Source organism: Nerophis lumbriciformis, linkage group LG31 (genome assembly GCF_033978685.3).
Source record: "Nerophis lumbriciformis linkage group LG31, RoL_Nlum_v2.1, whole genome shotgun sequence".
Classification (NCBI taxonomy): Eukaryota; Metazoa; Chordata; class Actinopteri; order Syngnathiformes; family Syngnathidae; genus Nerophis; species Nerophis lumbriciformis.
The window spans coordinates 13,705,001-13,726,594 of NC_084578.2; the positions used below are offsets into that span (position 1 = coordinate 13,705,001).

The 21,594-nt window shown below is 38.9% G+C and overlaps 1 protein-coding gene across 1 annotated transcript in view; it reads right to left on the reverse strand.

Moving 5' to 3' along the window:
* Nucleotides 1-21,594, reverse strand: part of LOC133574378 (caveolae-associated protein 2-like) — a 59,326-nt gene that overhangs the window by 2,430 nt on the left and 35,302 nt on the right. The window contains exon 2 of the mRNA XM_061926546.2: nt 1-1,904. This exon is cut by the window's left edge and continues 2,430 nt beyond it. Coding sequence (XP_061782530.1) covers nt 1,062-1,904 — 843 coding nt within the window. The 3' untranslated portion in view covers nt 1-1,061. The remainder of the gene's footprint in view (nt 1,905-21,594) is intronic.

The window sequence follows — 21,594 nt, forward strand, 5'->3', positions numbered from 1 at the left end:
TCTGTACTGTAGTTCACGATAAAACAACTCTAAAACATGTCAACTACCCAAACTCCCCATTCCTGCTCTTCCACATCCTGGCAACAAGGTCACCTCAACAGGCCGTGTTGTTGCCAAAGATTTACTCGTTTTCACAATCAAAAAAAAAAGAAGGAGCACAAAGAGGCTGTTTTTCACATCCAACAGGAGAGGCAGACGAGAGGGAGATAGTTGGACCACTGCCCTGGAGATGCTCCTACTGAAATTGTGAGCAGTGTTTTATGACATCTAAGTTAATGCAGTCTGTGTCAAGTCCTTTAGACCACGCCGGTGATTGTCAAAAGCATTGTTGCAGGAATGTTGGACTACCATTGAACATAACAACTTTGAATTCTCAGGGCAACTGATCGCAACTGGGCTGTCTTAGAAGTTGCTTCGCCTCTCATCCAAGGGTTTCATCAGTTCATGCTCATAGACATAGATCTAGTCTTAGATTGGTCAGATCTAGCTTCTAACCAATCTAATTCTATGAACATGAACTGATGAAGCATACTTGGATGAGAGGCGAAACCTCTTCCAAGAGAAACCAAACAGTCCAGCTGCGATCGATTGAATGCCCTGAGAATACAATGACCTGGATGAATGAGAACATCCGTAGAAAAACAACTTTGAGTTCTCAGAGCATTGAATTGATTGCAACTGGACTGTCTCAGAAGATGCTTCGCCTCTCATCCAAGTAGGTTTAATCAGTTCCTGCTCATAGACTTAGATTGGTCAGATCTAGTCTTTGACATAGATTGGTCAGATCTCGGTTGGCTGAACGGTCAGACTAGTTCTGACCAACCTAAGTCTAGGAGTATGAACTGATGAAGCCTACTTGGATGAGAGGCGAAACCTCTCTCTAGAGAAAACAAACAGTCGAGGTGCGATCAATTGAATGCGTCGAGAATACAATGACCTGGATGAACGAGAACATCCATAGTCAAACAACTTTGAATGTAAGGATCGTTGTCTACTGTGTATCAATGTGTGTACATGAGAATATCTAATATCGAAGAATGGTGACGGTCAACCCTAAAACATTAAGAGGCTTGCTCCACAGAAACCGTTGTCGTAGGAGTCTGCACATTTACTGCTGTCTTGACTTCGCTTTTGTGGTCATCTTCTTCTCCTTCCTCTTCTTCATCCTCACCAACATCATCATCACGCTCTGGGACTGCGAGACCAGCCGAACGATTGCCGTTTAATTCGCACTGGATGCTTGGTGCTTCTCCATTGATTGACAGATCTGCTTTCATGGTGTCCGAGATGGACTGATTCAGCATTTCCCCACTCTTCTGCACGACACCTTCCTGGGGGTGCACCTCAGCCAAAGGGGGTTCTCTATCTAAGCATTCCAGTGGAGGAATCTCCACATGCGCTTCTCCCCCCGAGGCCAGGTCTTGTGAGGGACCCTCGCCATCTCTGGTTTTCTTGGCATTTAACGTTATGGGAGACCCCTTCAATAAAGAGCCTTTGGTAGGACTCTTGGAGTGTGTCGGACTGAGGCTCTTCATGATTTTTTCCCGCTTTTCTGGGGGAACAATCTTGGTGGTGATCTGTGCCATCTTTTTCTCAATGCTCTGGCGTGAGAAGGCCTTCTTAATACTATCGACCTTCTTCAGACTGGAGCGCTTAAACTTGTCGGACCTTCTCTCAAACGATTGGGAAGTACCCGCAGCCCCTGAATCGAACATGCTTCCCTGATCCTCTTCGTCATCCGAGGAAAGGCTGATGGTCTGGAGACATTCATCCTGTGTATGGATGCCATCAACAGAGCTGGCAACCGACAAATTTGGCAGGGTAGATTCTGCATCATACAGGCTTGGTTGAGGGGTCCTGAAGGAATCCTTAACCATCACACTGGTAGGGATCTCATTGTCCTCCTGTTGAGAAACAGACAAAAACAAGGTTAGTCGCATAAGATCCGAATACGGTACTTTTTTGGCACGGACCGAATCTCGCCGGTCCTCCTAGGCACCAATTCTCGTAAAGTCCAAAAAGGTGCCATGATTTGGTTGATTTAAGTGGACCCCGACTTAAACAAGTTGAAAAACTTATTCGGGTGTTACCATTTAGTGGTCAATTATACGGAATATGTACTGTACTGCGCAATCTACTAATAAAAGTCTCAATCAATCAATCAAACCTAGGTTGCGCGTGACATCACTCCCTGTTGCAGACTCAGTCGGCTCTTCGCGCACTTGGGGATCACTCCAGCAGCACTGACAGTGGATTCAGCCGTAAGTTAGGTAAGGCTCCACTTTTCCAAAACGCACTAGCTTGATGTTAATATACATTGACTGTGCTATTGATTAACATGAGTGATTTTAACTTTTTAATTTCAACACCTTCAAATTTGTTAATAAAAACTACAACTAAGATGCACGTTACAATCAAACAGCCGGTATGTAATAAGTACAACACTTACAGTACTAACATTTTGTAGGGCGCAAACGACAGCAACGCACCATAAACTATACACTACTGCCATCCAACGTCTTGGACTTGCAACTTAGTGTCGTACCCGCAAGTTTGACTCAGAAAAGTGACAATGGAACGAGATACAACAACTGGACAGCACTTATCATAACCTTTTTTAAATGTTGCAATAAAAAAAATAGACTTAATTATCAAAAACAATGAATAATTATTAACACATGCATATATACCAAAAATTGGTACCTGCATCATATTGTTTCAATAGTGAAAGGTATCCATCCCTGCTAGAGATGTCCGATATTATCGGCCGATAAATGCGATAAAATGTAATATCGGAAATTATCGGTATGGTTTTTTTTTAAATTATCGGTATCAGTTATTTTTTTTATTATTATTTTTTTTTTTTATTAAATCAACATAAAAAACACAAGATACACTTACAATTAGTGCAACAACCCAAACAACCTTCCTCCCCCATTTACCCTCATTCACACTCATTCACACAAAAGGGTTGTTTCTTTGTTATTAATATTCTGGTTCCTACATTATATATCAATATATATCAATACAGTCTGCAAGGGATACAGTCCGTAAGCACACATGATTGTCCACTAATAGTACTAACCTTTAACAGTTAATTTGACTAATTTTCATTAATTACTAGTTTCAATTGTTTTACTTTCTTTTTTATTCAAGAAAATGTTTCTAATTTATTTATCTTATACATTTTTTTTTTTAAAGTACCTTATCTTCACCATACCTGGTTGTCCAAATTAGGCATAATAATGTTTTAATTCCACGACTGTATATATCGGTTGATATCGGTATCGGTTGATATCGGTGTCGGTAATTAAAGAGTTGGACAATATCGGAATATCGGCAAAAAGCCATTATCGGACATCCCTAATCCCTACTATGTGTCTTGTTGAGTAAATATGTATATCAGAAGGCTATGGAAAAAAATATGAAAAACTATTGGTAAATCTGTAGATAAATGTGCATACTTTACATAAAAATAGGTGTACAATATATGTTCATATTAAATATTGTCAAAATCTGGTATTAAAAAAAAAAGAGGAGCAGATAAAGACAGTCTAATGGAAAAATTCAGTACTCTCAAGAATTATTTTTTAATTAATACGATTTTGTATAATATGGTTGACAAATGGGTGCCAGTTCTATGATTAACTACATCCATATGCTAGATCATTTTTACTTAAAAAACCCCCAACTGGTTTTGTATAATAAAATTCTATCCAAACATTTAATAAAGTCAAATACAAAAAAAAACCTACCCAACAGTTCTCTTTTGTAAAGTAAATCTTTACAGCGTATATGGGCATCACTAATATGATTTGATTGACACCCGTACAATTCAGCACATCTTCAGTGCGCTGAAAACATGTCTTTTTTTCCTTATCATAACCAACGATGTTGACAATCCATCTCAGACTCTGCATTCCCTCAGTGTACTCTTTTAGATCACTCTGCATTAGTAAGATCCATCCCTCATTGCCCCGATGTTTTCCATCCCGAGTTGGCATAAAGGCTTTGCATGTTGACATTATTTATGTGTGAAAAAAAAAAAAAAAATTCTAACCCCCATACAACTTTCCCAAAAAGGGTATTTGCATCATCACTTAATCTAGTAGTCTTTCAGTTGATGATCAAGCGCAGCAAAATTAACGATGGTGGGATTTTAAGGGGGTACGTGCATTTCAAAATCCATGTATAATAGGAACAGATTTATTGAAAAACACAGAAAATGTTCTCTACTTTTCCAAGTGCACTAAAAATGTCAACATCTACCCATGAGTAGGGATGGGTACCAAAACTCAGTACCATTATGGCAATACTAAGTAGATACTAACCTATTAAGGAATAATTTGTGTTAAATTAATGCAAGATCACCCATAAAAAATGTGTATGTTTTCCATTTTGTACGTAACGGTTCAGGCACCGTTTAAAACCAGTATCATTTCAAATCTACCAATTTGGCACCGGTATCAGATAATATGTACACAATACCCAACCCTTACCATGACCGACCAGTGTTTCAGAAGACCCTTATTGAGGTAATAAACAATGAGATGCTATGCATTGAAAAGGGCCCCACCCTGGAGCCAGACGAGGGGGGGAGGCCACACAGGATCATCCCCCAGAGATCCCACCATTGATGGTAAGCAATATAATGGTCTTAAAAGGTCAACTTTCCAATGCCAACAGCTTTTTTTACATACCGTATTTTCCGCACTATTAGCCGCACCTAAAAAACAAATTTACTCAAAAGCTGACAGTGCGGCTTATAACCCGGTGCGCTTTATATATGGATTAATATTAAGATTCATTTTCATAAAGTTTAGGTCTCGCAACTACGGTAAACAGCCGCCATCTTTTTTCCCCGTAGAAGAGGAAGTGCTTCTTCTTCTACGGTAAGCAACCGCCAAGGTAAGCACCCGCCCCCATAGAAGAAGAAGCGCGCGGGTATTACGTTTCATTTCCTTTGTGTGTTTACATCTGTAAAGACCACAAAATGGCTCCTACTAAGCGACACACTGTGGTTCTAGCTTGCCATGCTAATGGCCAGAAACTTCCACCCATGGTGATATTCAAAAGGAAGACTTTGCCAAAAGAGAACTTTCCAGCCGGCGTCATCATAAAAGCTAACTCGAAGGGATGGATGGATGAAGAAAAGATGAGCGAGTGGTTAAGGGAAGTTTACGCGAAGAGGCCGGGTGGCTTTTTTCACGCAGCTCCGTCCATACGACTCCATGCGCGCCCACATCACAGATGGTGTCAAAAAACAAGTGAAGCACACAAATACAACACTCGCCGTCATTCCGGGTGGATTAACCAAAGAACTCCAACCGCTCGATATTGGTGTCAACAAGGCATTTAAAGCATGACTGCGAACGGCGTGGGAACAATGGATGACCGAAGGCGAACACACATTCACTAAGACAGGGAGACAGCGCCGGACGACATACGCCAACATCTGCCAGTGGATCGTAAATGCCTGGGCGGATATTTCGGTCTCAACTGTGGTCTGAGCTTTCCGGAAGGCAGGATTCACGGAACTGCTGGAAAAACAACAGCGACACTGACTCTGATGACTTCGACGAGACGGAGCCGGCCATTTTGGATCCCGTAATTCGCCCAACTATTTAATTCGGACACCGTAGGAGAAGAATTCGAGGGATTTATGAATGAAGAATAACTTCAGAAAGTGAGTGTTATGTTTATTTTGTGTGTTGTGACATTAACGTTCGAGCAACATTAAGTTATTGCTATTGCTCTGCACTATTTTGAATTTTACTATGTTTGTGATTGCACATTTGCACATTACCGTACATTTTGGGAGTGAACAGAGTTGTTAGAACGCTGGTTTTTAATATATTATTAAAGTTTAACTGACCTGACTGTTTTTTTGACATTCCCTGTAGCGCAGTTAGATGCGGCTTATAACACGGGGCGGCTTATAGGTGGACAAAGTTTTGAAATATGCCGTTCATTGAAGGCGCGGCTTATAACACGGGGCGGCTTATGGTGCGGAAAATACGGTACACTAAAGGGCCAGTTTGAGTAATATTCCAAATAACACACGCTAAATAGTGTTTGCAAACTATAACATTGCATGTACTATTAGTGGGTGTGTTGAAGGTGATCTACAAAGACTGCATGTGCAATTGATAAGTGAAAAAATGCACCATATTTTCCGGGCTATAGAGTGCACGTAAGCCGCACATTTTATACGAAAAATAAATATTTTTGCATATTTTAGTCGTATTGGTCTATAAGCCGCAAATATTCCGTTGTGAAATGAGATATTTGTAAATGTTTATTTTCAAATCTTAATTGTTTCTAATTGGTGCTTGCGACAGGGCACTAAAACGGCTGATCAAACAAAACAGAACTAATCGCCATTGACTCACTAGCTGTGGAAGATAGCACTCTAATCAGCGAAACAGACTCAATAACTCCACGGTGACAAATCGGTACATTTACAAAACTTAAACGATTAAAAAAATGCCACTAAGTTAATAATACTAACGCAGACATTTGTAAATGTGCTAGCATATTCGCTAATGTTATTGACGCTCACTTGTTTGTATTACGATAGCACATACAAATGTGCATGAAGACACTCGGACAATTATACTTTCGATTCAAGGCACGAAAGAGTAAGTACATTTTCAACCCACTGCACCTGCAGTGAGGAAAGTCGTCCAAAAGATGCACAAACATTAACACACCTTTTTAGTGTCTCTGTCGGTGTAATATAAAAACTATTTGTTTTAAGCAAAACGTAATGGCCGTTAGCGAAGAAAAATACATAAATCAGCTGCACCGTTTTATAAGCCGCAGGGTTCAAAGCAGCTTATAGTCCAGAAAATACAGTAAATGAGAATGTTGCATGTACGACCGGTGTATTGTTATGTTGTGGAACAGGCGGCACACAACAATAATCTGTGCCACCATTTCTGTGCAACATGAAAGTGTGATCTAGGCCAGTGTTTTTCAACCACTGTACCGCCGTGAGATACAGTCTGGTGTGCCGTGGGAGATGATCTAATTTCACCTATTTGGGTTAAAAATATTTTTTCCAAACCAGTAATTATAGTCTGCAAATGATGTGTTGTTGTTGAGTGTCGGTGCTGTCTAGAGCTCGGCAGAGTAACCGTGCAATACTCTTCCATATCAGTAGGTGGCAGCCGGTAGCTAATTGCTTTGTAGATGTCGGAAACAGCGGGAGGCAGTGTGCAGGTAAAAAGGTGTCTAATGCTTAAACCAAAAATAAACAAAAGGTGAGTGCCCCTAAGAAAAGGCATTGAAGCTTAGGGAAGGCTATGCAGAACAAAATTAAAACTGAACTGGCTACAAAGTAAACAAAAACAGAATACTGGACGACAGCAAAGACTTACTGTGGAGCAAAGACGGCGTCCACAACGTACATCCGCACATGACATGACAGTCAACAATGTTCCCACAAAAAAGGATAAAAACAACTGAAATGTTCTCGATTGCTGAAACATAGTAGATGCGGGAAATATCGCTCAAAGGAAGACATGAAACTGCTACAGGAAAATACCAAAAAAACAGAAAAAGCCACCAAAATAAGAGCGCAAGACAAGAACTAAAAAACTACACAAGAAAACAGCAAAAAATGGCGTGATGTGACAGTACACCTACTTTCAGACAAGAGCTATATTGATACATAGTTGGTTATGGTTTAAAGTCATGTCCAACAATTGCGACAACGACTTTTTACTGAGTTTCGTTTTTTAATGATTTCTGCTGGTGGTGTGCCTCCGGATATTTTCAATGCAAAAAATGTGCCTTGGCTCAAAAAAGGTTGAAAAACACTGATCTAGGCAATATAACCTATTTTTGTAGCACATTTAAAGGCCTACTGAAACCCACTATTACCGACCACGCAGTCTGATAGTTTATATATCAATGATGAAATCTTAACATTGCAACACATGCCAATATGGCCAGGTTAGTTTACTAAAGTGCAATTTTAAATTTCGCGCAACATATCCTGCTGAAAACGTCTCGGTATGATGACGTCAGCGCGTGACGTCGCGGATTGGGGAGGACATTTTGAGACAGCATGATGGCCAGCTATTAAGTCGTCAGTTTCATCGCAAAATTCCACAGTATTCTGGACATCTGTGTTGGTGAATCTTTTGCAATTTGTTCAATGAACAATGGAGACAGCAAAGAAGAAAGCTGTAGGTGGGAAGCGGTGTATTGCGGCCGACTTTAGCAACACAAACACGGCCGGTGTTTCATTGTTTACATTCCCGAAAGATGACAGTCAATCTTTACCATTGGCCTGTGGAGAACTGGGACAACAGAGACTCTTACTAGGAGGACTTTGAGTTGGATACGCAGACACAGTACCGTGAGTACGCTTCCAAACATTTGATCGCTTGCCCGTACGTGCGTGCCGCTAAGTGCATGTCACGTAAATAATTCAATGTATACACCCTGATGATTATCTTGTGTGATGACTGTATTATGATGATAGTATATATATGATAGTATAAATCTGTATCATGAATCAATTTAAGTGGACCCCGACTTAAACAAGTTGAAAAACTTATTCGGGTGTTACAATTTAGTGGTCAATTGTACGGAATATGTACTTCAATTTGCAACATACTAATAAAAGTCTCAAAAAGTCTCACGTACGTAACTTTGGGGAAATATATGTGCTGTATGAACTTTGGGGAGGTGAACGATACTTTGGGCTGTGGGATTGAGTGTGTTGTGCAGGTGTTTGAGTTGTATTGGCGGGTTATATGGACGGGAGGGGGGAGGTGTTTGTTATGCGGGATTAATTTGTGGCAAATTAAATATAAGCCTGGTGGTGTTGTGGCTAATAGAGTATATACTGTATATGTCTTGTGTTTATTTACGGTTTTAGTCATTCCCAGCTGAATATCAGGTCCCACCCGCCTCTCACAGCATCTTCCCTATTTGAATCGCTCCCACTGCCCTCTAGTCCTTCACTCTCACTTTCCTCATCCACAAATCTTTCATCCTCGCTCAAATTAATGGGGAAATCGTCGCTTTCTCGGTCCGAATCGCTCTCGCTGCTGGTGGCCATGATTGTAAACAATGTGCGGATGTGAGGAGCTCCACAACCTGTGACGTCACGCTACTCGTCTGCTACTTCCGGTAGAGGCAAGGCTTTTTTATCAGCGACCAAAAGTTGCAAATTTTATCGTCGATGTTCTCTACTAAATCCTTTCAGCAAAAATATGGCAATATCGCGAAATTATCAAGTATGACACATAGAATGGACCTGCTATCCCCGTTTAAATAAGAAAATCGCATTTCAGTAGGCCTTTAAGGTGCGCCCTGGGAGGAGCCACAGTGAATTTTTTTTTCATAGGAGGAGATATATTAAAATTGTATATCTCCCCTATGAAAGAGAAGAAACAGGATTAAAAAACAGTAGACACCAAAACAAATCGATTGAATTTGTTTTAATCAGCCCCTAATGTCTTCTAGCAGTTATGCAATTATACAATGAAATTGCTGAATAGACTTACTAATATTTTTATTTCAAACAGTCCAAATGTGTTGACATGCATACAGACAGAGGATTCTCTCGCCATCATCGATCATGGCGCAGCTATTTGTGCGTTACTGTGCCAATTTGAACGTACGTTCCAAATATACTAAATATTTCTGCAAAAATAGCGTCCATAACCAGTTTCAGTCTTGATAAATCCCACTGCGGCTGCTAAATGAATATATTGGCTTTTCTAGTATTGTGGTAATCAGCATATATTCTGAATATACATAAAGACAGACATGCTAAATGGATTGCACTCTCTATCTTGCGCATTTAGGAGACACAATCCTCTGCGCACACGCTTAGTAAAACAGCGTTGCGTGTGCTATCAAGTTTTAGTACACGCAAACCAGTTAGGCCCTTTCTGGGAAAAAATACACAGGCATCAAAATGTCAACTCCCATGGATACTTTGAGACAAACAGAAAGAGCATTGCAGTCAACAAATGTTAAAAGTGAGACACGTGCGTGTCGTCAGACATATGTAAACATTGCAATGACATTTTTAAAGGGGAACATTATCACAATTTCAGAAGGGTTAAAACCATTAAAAATCAGTTCCCAGTGGCTTATTTTATTTTTCAAAGTTTTTTTCAAAATTTTACCCATCACGCAATATCCCTAAAAAAAGCTTCAAAGTGCCTGATTTTAACCATCGTTATATACACCCGTCCATTTTCCTGTGACGTCACACAGTGATGCCAATACAAACAAACATGGCGCATAGAACAGCAAGGTATAGCGACATTAGCTCGGATTCAGACTCGGATTTCAGCGGCTTAAGCGATTCAACAGATTACGCATGTATTGAAACGGATGGTTGTAGTGTGGAGGCAGGTAGTGAAAACGAAATTGAAGAAGAAACGGAATCTATTGAGCCATATCGGTTTGAACCGTATGCAAGCGAAACTGACGAAAACGACACGACAGCCAGCGACACGGGAGAAAGCGAGGACGAATTCGGGGATCGCCTTCTAACCAACTATTGGTATGTGTTTGTTTGGTATTAAAGGAAACTGACAACTATGAACTAGGTTTACAGCATATGAAATACATTTGGCAACAACATGCACTTTGAGAGTGCAGACAGCCCAGATTTCATCAATTAATATATTCTGTAGACATACCCTCATCCGCGCTCTTTTCCTGAAAGCTGATCTGTCCAGTCCAGTCGGAAATGCATCTGCTTTGAGTGTCGCAGGATATCCACACATTCTTGCCATCTCTGTCGTAGCATAGCTTTCGTCGGTAAATTGTGCGGAACAAATGTCCAATTTCTTGCCACTTTCACATCTTTGGGCCACTGGTGCAACTTGAATCCGTCCCTGTTCGTGTTGTTACACCCTCCGACAACACACCGACGAGGCATGATGTCTCCAAGGTACGGAAAACAGTCGAAAAAACGGAAAATAACAGAGCTGATTTGACTCGGTGTTTGTAATGTGTTTGAGAAAATGGCGGATTGCTTCCCGATGTGACGTCACAACGTGACGTCATCGCTCCGAGAGCGAATAATAGAAAGGCGTTTAATTCGCCAAAATTCACCCATTTAGAGTTCGGAAATCGGTTAAAAAAAAAAAAGGTCTTTTTTCTGCAACATCAAGGTATATATTGACGCTTACATAGGTCTGGTGATAATGTTCCCCTTTAAAGAATAGTTGTTCCTGCAAGTTGGAATGCATGACAGCCCGCGAGGCATTTTAAGAGTGCTTAAAGTGACAGGATGCCAAAGGTTTTTGTGCAATGTGTCTTTCACGGAGTGGTATTAACATACTCAAAGACCGGGTGGACCAGATGATCTGGACAACTTACTGTATAGTTTTTACACATTCTATGGTCAAAGAATGCGGAGTATTATGAGTAAACAAAGTAAGTCAAGTAAAAGATGGCCTATTAGTTAATGTTCATGTAAAGCTATCCTGTTAAAACCAGATTTTTAACGTCAAAACATGTTTAACTACTCATGTTCTAATTTCAAACTTTTTCTTAAGTGGACATGCACACCCTATGACTTACAATTTATATAAACTTGTGATTTAGAGGGGTTTTAAATCAATGTTTGTGCTGGAAAGTACATTTTAATTGTGTTAAGACAAGTGTTTCAATTAAAATCTTCACCGGGGTTGTTTTTCACTCTGCATTTGATTGGCTTTACTGGTGTGAATATTTTATATATTATATTTCTTCAATTTTGGCATGTTATGGATGACATCATCAAACTGTGCCATGCGCCACAGAGCAATAAGATCAATGTTTCCAAGTTTTGCGTTGGATTTCAAACATTTTAATGACTGGAAGCACGGCTTATGCGAGGGGTATTAAAGTACCAGTAGAGTGGAAAAACAAGTTGCCTCTATATTGAAGCTATAATCATATTTATCTGATTCAGGACACCAAAAGACTTCCGAAGTTTGCGAATAAATAGATATGATCAAAATAGTGTCAATCTCACGGAGATTCCCCAGCCATTTTGAGAGTTAATGAGGAAGGCAGTCATGTGATCTGTAACGTAGCATTAGGAACCACAGATCCCTTCCCCATCAACAACAATAACAATCAAGCAGACTTTGTAAGAGGCAACGATGATTACTTTGGGAATAATTATGATCCAGAACCTTATATTTTTGAGCCCGAATACAAAGAGGATGAGCAATATGTTTTAGAAGCCGAGTACTAAATGGAAGGAGCTTTATTTTAACACTAGTATCAGCAGCATTGCTAGGTGCTAAACATACAAACTAACCATAATAAACCATAATAAAACAAACACTTATTGTAATATTTCCACTCTCGCTGGGATGCCGACCGACGGGGCGCTCACATATACCTAATGTAGCTGAATGTTTGTGTTAATCTAAATAAAATTTTGGAAGTTATTCTATTTTTATTGATGAACGTTTTTTTTGTGTCACCCTAGAAATTGTAAACACAATTGGATAAGGTTTTAATGGATACAATGAAACAAATAAGCATATAAAGTAAGGCTGAAACGACGCGTCGACATAGTCGACATCATCGACGTCATCGGTTACGTAAATACGTCGACGCCGTTTTTATGCTTCGACGCGTCGCATATTTACGTCACACTGAGCGGAGCGCAAAGCAGATGATGCGAGCGGTGCGAGCAAGGGGAAAAAAAGCACGCCAAAAGTTGTCAAAAGTGTGGGAGTATTTCAATAAACGGCCTAATAATGTTGTAGCGGTGAACAGCTGTCTCGTCAGCTGACGCGCGAGCTCGCAACCGTGGCTGTTTAGCAACCATCCAAACCCCACTTAATAAAATTATATTTTATCTTAGAGCACATCCGCATCCCTATTCACCTAGGCAACCCCAGGAAATGTATATAATTCGGCATTATTTCGGCCAGTCGGCTTATAAAATCAGAGCCGATCAGTTTACGTTCACGCGCAGGTATAACGCGGCGCGCTCCTGTCTCATCTGCTGGTGCGCGAGCCCAGTAATTAGACAGCTTTGTCAAATCAAGGAGTACAAAAGACGCCAGCGCAGAGTGGAAAAAGGTTTAGTTCATTACAGATAACCCAGAGTTGTGCCAAAAGTATGTAAGATTTAATATTTCTCTTCGTGGGTGTGGCGCACCTGTTGCGCTGGTGAGATTGGGGGGGGGGGGGGGGGCGGCGGGTTGTGTGCATGTAGCGTGCTTAGTCTGGAGACTAAATACACACAGTGTGTTATGTGACTGTTGTTTAGTGTTGATATTCTTTGCTTAGTTTGATAAATGTTGGAGCAGTTTGCTTCATCAGGAGGGTGAAGTCGCTCAACTTAAAGTGTTGGATTTAAGCGTGTTGGATCATTGGCTGCTGGTGAGGGCATAGAAAAGGGGCATTTTTCTACCAGTAGACAGCGTTTAAGATTGAGTGTTTCACTGCTAAATTAATAATATATTTATATTGAATATGGATTTTAAATATGTATCTAAATAGGTGGTTAATTGGTTAGGTATTTATGTATTTGCATATTGGGTTTTCTGTTGCATTTATCTATTGTGTTTCTGGGTTTAATTGTATTTTATATGTATCTTGGTGCATTTATGTTGAGACAATTTATTTAAAATCTGTTTTAACTTAAAGGGAAAAGATGTGTCCATTTTCTTGCACTTGTTTAATGGTTACGAGTTTGATAGCCTAATTAATAGTTGTAAATTATGGGATTGATAATTGATTGATTTTTTACAGCATGTTAATCTTGTGGTGTTTTGTCCTTAAAGGTTTTTCACCTACTAAAGAAGCTAAAGGCTACTAAAGGCTACTAAAGACAGCTAATGACAGCTAAAGAAACTAAAGTCTACTAACACTGCTAAAGACTGCTAAAAAGACTAAAGAAGAAAAAAGAAGCTGTTTCTTCGTTGGAAAAACTGTTGCAAACTAAAGGAAAATAAAAGGAAAAAGTAACTACGGTCTGGTCTTTTGAGTGAAATCCAGAAGCCACATTCAGCATTGGTACATCCCTTCAAGTGTGGGATAAGCACAGCGAAAAAAGCAAAACACTTGACAGTTGTTGTATGCACACTGTGTCGAGCGGAAATGGCCTATCATAGCAGCACAACGGCTATGAAGGAACATTTGAAAAGAAAACACCCGACAGCGTTCTTGCCATCAACATCAACTAGTCAATCGTCCGCGTGAGTATACGTTGTCATCATTACACAAAATCATGAATTTGTCATTTGTATCTGCGTTGTAAATTCATAAACTAAAACACTGTTTCGCTCTGAGAGGCGCGTTTGGCGTGCCTGTTCAGTGTTTACAAAGATGCGCTCCTCTTTAACGCAAACGTTAATTAGTTGTGCAAATACCTTTTACAACATTAACAGTTACATATACTATGTACAAACAAACAATTAACTTTCACTTTAATCATACTATCATTGTGTTATTAAGCAAAATAAGCAATACTTTTACTTTTGTTGAAATGTTTACACTGTTACAGAATATTTCGTTTTGCACTTTTTTGTATTGAATGTTTATCTTTATTTTTGCACATTTTAAAGCAAAATAAGCAATACTTTTACTTTAGAAATGCTTATACTATTGCAGAATATTAAGATTTGCACTGGATGTTTACTTTTATATTTGCACATTAAAAAGCAAATAAGCTACTTTTAATTTTGTTAAATGTTAAAAGTTTTAAATGTTTACATTGTTACAGAATATTTTGTCATGTTGTTGTCAATGTTGACTGAGTGGCCATACTTTTTTTTTTTTGTAAATAAAAGTCATGCCTTTTGAAAAAACTGGCCTACATTTATTTTTTCATCTTCATTTTAAATAAAAAAATAATCGGTAAAAGGAAAAATAATCTATAGATTAATCGGAAAAAAAATATAAAAAAATCTATAGATTAACCGATTAATCGAAAAAAATAATCTATAGATTAATCGATAGAAAAATAATCGTTAGCTGCAGCCTTAATATAAAGTCAACCTGATTTTCCAATCTACTGGGACTTCCTTCAATACTTCTAATTGAATATCCCACCTCTGAAAGAACGATAAGAATAAAAAACCTGGAGTACGGAAAATTAAAACCCAGTTATACGCACTTTTGCTGGACAGTATTGACATATTGGATCTCGATAAGAAGTAGGGCTGCAACGATTAATCAAATAATTTGATTAGAAAAAAAGCTTTAATTTATATTCTGGTGCCTCGTTAATCGTTTGAGTGAAACTACTGTAATAAAAAAATGTATAAAATATGGACTGCAATAGGTGACTGGAACTTGCAAAAGAGCGCACAAAAGAGCGACAAACAATGAGAATTTTTTTCATTTGTCAATTTTTATTTATTTATTAATGCACACATATTAAAAGTTTGATTTCAACATGGATGATGTGCATTTATTAGAAACAAATAAAGGTTAGGGTAACCAGAAAAAATATTGATTTCAACTATTTTCCTGAAATACGCATTGAGGCTATAAAGTGTTTTATCCAATTACTCGATTAACTGGACAAACTAATCGATAGATCAGTCAGTTACTAATAAAATAATCAATGCTGCTTACCTATTTGTAAGTATAAAAAACTTTGATATAATCTTGACTCAGAGTCAAATATGTACGTGTGTCTGATTAAGGTCCGCATTTTTATCTTACGACTACGGAGATTGTACTCGATAGGGAATGTAGGAGGTCAGATCTTTATGCTCGAATATCGATTTTCAAATCAAATTTCGATACTTTTGATGCTTAAGTTATTTGAGATAATGTCAATTATTCACAAGAACACAGTGTAAAGTAACTTAATCATTGCGATCTTGTCTAGACAAAACGCAATTGGTGTTAAAGGGGAACATTATCACCAGACCTATGTAAGCGTCAATATATACCTTGATGTTGCAGAAAAAAAGACCATATATTTTTTTAACCGATTTCCGAACTCTAAATGGGTGAATTTTGGCGAACTAAACGCCTTTCTATTATTCGCTCTCGGAGCGATGACGTCACATTGTGACGTCACAAAGGGAAGCAATCCGCCATTTTCTCACTTTCGTCGGTGTGTTGTCGGAGGGTGTAACAACACAAACAGGGACGGATTCAAGTTGCACCAGTGGCCCACAGATGCGAAAGTGGCAAGAAATTGGACGAAATTTGTTCAAAATACGAGGCTGTGGGGAAAGCCGACGGAATGGTCAGTCATTTGTTCCGCACACTTTACCGACGGAAGCTATGCTACGACAGAGATGGCAAGAATGTGTGGATATCCTGCGACACTCAAAGCAGATGCTGACATCAACTCCAAAACTGGACGGATCAGCTTTCAGGAAAAGAGAGCGGATGAGGGTATGTCTACAGAATATATTAATTGATGAAAACTTTATTCATTACTTGCGGTTTTACGTATATTATGCATAAACTGTGTTTACCAGTAATTTAGCTTAAAAACATTTATTTTTGTCAATCATTCGAGTACATTCGGGTAGTCTTGTGTAATGCAGTATTTTGTGACTATTTAGGTATGGTTAACCTGAGTGCTGAAATCGTGGAAAAATATATGTTCTTAGCGCGCCTGAAATGGGCTGTCTGCACCCTCAAAGTGCATGTTGTTGTCAAATGTATTTCATATGCTGTAAACCTAGTTCATAGTTGTTAGTTTCCTTTAATGCCAAACAAACACATACCAATCGTTGGTTAGAAGGCGATCGCCGAATTCGTCCTCGCTTTCTCCCGTGTCGCTGGCTGTCGTGTCGTTTTCGTCGGTTTCGCTTGCATACGGTTCAAACCGATATGGCTCAATAGCTTCAGTTTCTTCTTCAATTTAGTTTTCGCTACCTGCCTCCACACTACAACCATCCGTTTCAATACATGCGTAATCTGTTGAATCGCTTAAGCCGCTGAAATCAGAGTCTGAATCCGAGCTAATGTCGCTATATCTTGCTGTTCTATCCGCCATGTTTGTTTGTATTGGCATCACTGTGTGACGTCACAGGAAAATGGACGGGTGTATATAACGATGGTTAAAATCAGGCACTTTGAAGCTTTTTTTAGGGATATTGCGTGATGGGTAAAATTTTGAAAAAAACTTCGAAAAATAAAATAAGCCACTGGGAATTGATTTTTAATGGTTTTAACCCTTCTGAAATTGTGATAATGTTCCCCTTTAAATGCTTGTTCACTGTGCTGTGCTAAGTCTTTCAGTCTGTCATTTGTTTATTTAAGACAATTACTGGCAGTTAAAATGAGTCACTCAGTATTATAACACATCAAATGCATGTATGTTTTTATTGTAGGTTATTTGGCGCTACTACAAACAAAGAGTTAGTGTGGAAATAACTACAAAAAGGGACGGCGTGGTGCAGTGGAAGAATGGCCGTGCGCGACCCGAGGGTCCCTGGTTCAATCCCCACCTAGTACCAACCTCGTCATGTCCGTTGTGTCCTGAGCAAGACACTTCACCCTTGCTCCTGATGGGTGCTGGTTAGCGCCTTGCATGGCAGCTCCCTCCATCAGTGTGTGAATGTGTGTGTGAATGGGTAAATGTGGAAGTAGTGTCAAAGCGCTTTGAGTACCTTGAAGGTAGAAAAGCGCTATACAAGTACAACCCATTTAAAAGTACACTTCATTCATTAACCGTGTTACAAAAAAGATCTGTTAGAATAATACATAATGTTGAATGTAGACAACACTCAAAGCCTTTATTGAATCCAAAATATACAAATTCAATGAGTTGGTGAATTTACAAACAGCTAAAATTATACTCTAACCTAGTTGCTACCAAAGAATGTACAACAAGTATTCTCAACAAAAGGGAAATTTAACCTTAGGGAAAAATTCAACTTGAAACATTTGTACGCACGCAAAACACTTAGGGGCCTTTAGTATAACAGAATTAGGAATCAAATTATGGAATGGATTAAGCAAATAAGTCAAATAATGTACTGATGCGATCCAATACAATCAATCAATCAATCAATCAATGTTTATTTATATAGCCCTAAATCACAAGTGTCTCAAAGGGCTGCACAAGCCACAACGACATCCTCGGTATAGCCCACAAGAAACAGTTCAAATTCAAAGTATTTATAAAGTACAAGGTTGAAGAATCCTGATAAACATACTGAACTAGAGATGTCCGATAATTATCGGTATCGTTTTTTTTAATTATTAAATCAACATAAAACACACAATATACACTTACAATTAGTGCACCAACCCAAAAAACCTCCCTCCCCCATTTACACTCATTCACACAAAAGGGTTGTTTATTTCTGTTATTAATATTCTGGTTCCTACATTATATATCAATACAGTCTGCAAGGGATACAGTACGTAAGCACACATGATTGTGCGTGCTGCTGGTCCACTAATAGTACTAACCTTTAACAGTTAATTTTACTCATTTTCATTAATTACTAGTTTCAATGTAACTGTTTTTATATTGTTTTACTTTCTTTTTTATTAAAGAAAATGTTTTTAATTTATTTATCTTATTTTATTAATTTTTTTTTTAAAGTACCTTATCTTCACCATACCTGGTTGTCCAAATTAAGCATAATAATGTGTTAATTCCACGACTGTATATATCGGTTGATATCGGTATCGGTAATTAAAGAGTTGGACAATATCGGAATATCGGCAAAAAGCCATTATCGGACATCCCTATACTGAACCTTATCGAAAGTTAGATCATCGTATTGATCTAATTATGCAAATCACAATTTATAAACAGCTATTCACAAGAACAGAATTGATCATTTATATGTTTATTTGTTTTGTTCCAAATTGAGCATAGGTGAACAAATATGTTTGAAATCGCTATGAAACAGAACGATTCTTATTCTTCCTATTCCTGTTCGGACATGTTATAATGAGAAACTGCAAATGCAGTATGTGATGCACCAGCAGCCACTCCAAAAGTGTAAAAAAATACATTCGTCGATGAATCTGTGAAGAAACCCAGCAATAAAAGATAATTTAATGTTCCGACAAGTTCATGATCTCGATCCCTTTTGAAGTCATGATTGTTTTATTATGCAGCACAAGTCTTCCGTTGTAGAAGTGCCATTTTCATGAAGAGCAACGCAAGTAATGTGAGCCAGCGCTTATGTAAGCCTGTTCTCTTAATCGCAAGCTCTATTCAAAGCAAAGGGATCAGGGAGGGGCAGGACAGGACGGAGTGGTGCCTAACTGAAAGAACTCAAATGAGTGTTTGTTATTTTGCGACTGAAGTGTCTTTTCATGCCATGACAGGAACGATACACTTGTATACAGCTAATGAGCGTGTGAGAAGGCTAACATGATTCGATCTTATATTAATGAGACTTCCTGAGATCAGGAGTGATAAATACTACAAACCCCGTTTCCATATGAGTTGGGAAATTGTGTTAGATGTAAATATAAACGGAATACAATGATTTGCAAATCATTTTCAACCCATATTCAGTTGAATATGCTACAAAGACAACATATTTGATGTTGAAATCGATAAACATTTTTTTTTTGTTGCAAATAATCATTAACTTTAGAATTTGATGCCAGCAACACGTGACAAAGAAGTTGGGAAAGGTGGCAATAAATACTGATAAAGTTGAGGAATGCTCATCAAACACTTATTTGGAACATCCCCCAGGTGAACAGGCAAATTGGGAACAGGTGGGTGCCATGATTGGGTATAAAAGTAGATTCCATGAAATGCTCAGTCATTCACAAACAAGGATGGGGCGAGGGTCACCACTTTGTCAACAAATGCGTGAGCAAATTGTTGAACAGTTTAAGAAAAATCTTTCTCAACCAGCTATTGCAAGGAATTTAGGGATTTCACCATCTACGGTCTGTAATATCATCAAAGGGTTCAGAGAATCTGGAGAAATCACTGCACAGAAGCAGCTAAGCCCGTGACCTTCGATCCCTCAGGCTGTACTGCATCAACAAGCGACATCAGTGTGTAAAGGATATTACCACATGGGCTCAGGAACACTTCAGAAACCCACTGTCAGTAACTACAGTTGGTCGCTACATCTGTAAGTGCAAGTTAAAACTCTCCTATGCAAGGCGAAAACCGTTTATCAACAACGCCCAGAAACGCCGTCGGCTTCGCTGGGCCTGAGCTCATCTAAGATGGACTGATACAAAGTGGAAAAGTGTTCTGTGGTCTGATGAGTCCACATTTCAAATTGTTTTTGGAAACTGTGGACGTCGTGTCCTCCGGACCAAAAAGGAAAAGAACCATCCGGATTGTTATAGGCGCAAAGTTGAAAAGCCAGCATCTGTGATGGTATGGGGGTGTATTAGTGCCCAAGACATGGGTAACTTACACATCTGTGAAGGCGCCATTAATGCTGAAAGGTACATACAGGTTTTGGAGCAACATATGTTGCCATCCAAGCAACGTTACCATGGACGCCCCTGCTTATTTCAGCAAGACAATGCCAAGCCACGTGTTACATCAACGTGGCTTCATAGTAAAAGAGTGCGGGTACTAGACTGGCCTGCCTGTAGTCCAGACCTGTCTCCCATTGAAAATGTGTGGCGCATTATGAAGCCTAAAATACCACAACGGAGACCCACGGACTGTTGAACAACTTAAGCCGTACATCAAGCAAGAAAGGGAAAGAAAAAATGTGTCTCCTCAGTTCCCAAACGTTTACTGAGTGTTGTTAAAAGGAAAGGCCATGTAACACAGTGGTGAACATGCCCTTTCCCAACTACTTTGGCACGTGTTGCAGCCATGAAATTCTAAGTTAATTATTATTTGCAAAAAAAACCAAAGTTTATGAGTTTGAATATCAAATATGTTGTCTTTGTAGTGCATTCAATTGAATATGGGTTGAAAAGGATTTGCAAATCGTTGTATTCCGTTTATATTTACATCTAACACAATTACCCAACTCATATGGAAACGGGGTTTGTAGGATTTATTTATTTTTTTTTATTTTTTTTTTACATATAATCGAGGAAATAATTATTTGATCCCCTGCTGATTACAACTGTACAAAGATAGGAACAGTCAATCATTTTTGGAGAAGGGTTATTATAACATAATATCAACAGAAAACAAGTCTGACAATCAACCAAAAACACACAGCCAAGGCAACAATTGTGTTCCTCAAGAAAGAACCTCGGGATGTCGTTAGCATGAGCTAATATGCTAACACGTTTACGAGTGTCTGTGTTAGTATTATTAACTAACAATGGCATGCTTTTTGTACTGTTTCAGTTTCACAAATTACTCAGTAAATTCACCAAAACGTCACCGTGGAGTTATTGAGTATATTTAGATGATTGGAGAGCTAGCTTCCGCAGCTATGGACGGTTGTACTTCCGGTTCAAAGGACGAAAACAGGAAATACATTTTACATTTTCAACCAGCAGCACCTGCAGCGAGCAAACTCATCCAAAAGATGGCGCCATAGCACAAACAATAACACACCTTTTCAGTGTATCAGTCGGTGTCCTATGAAAACTATTTGCTGAATACAAAACATCAAAGTAGTTAGCGAAGAATAATTTGTAAATTAAACGCACCTTTTAATAATCCGCAGGGTTCAAAGCATGGGAAAAAAAGTTGCGGTTTATAATCCGGAAAAT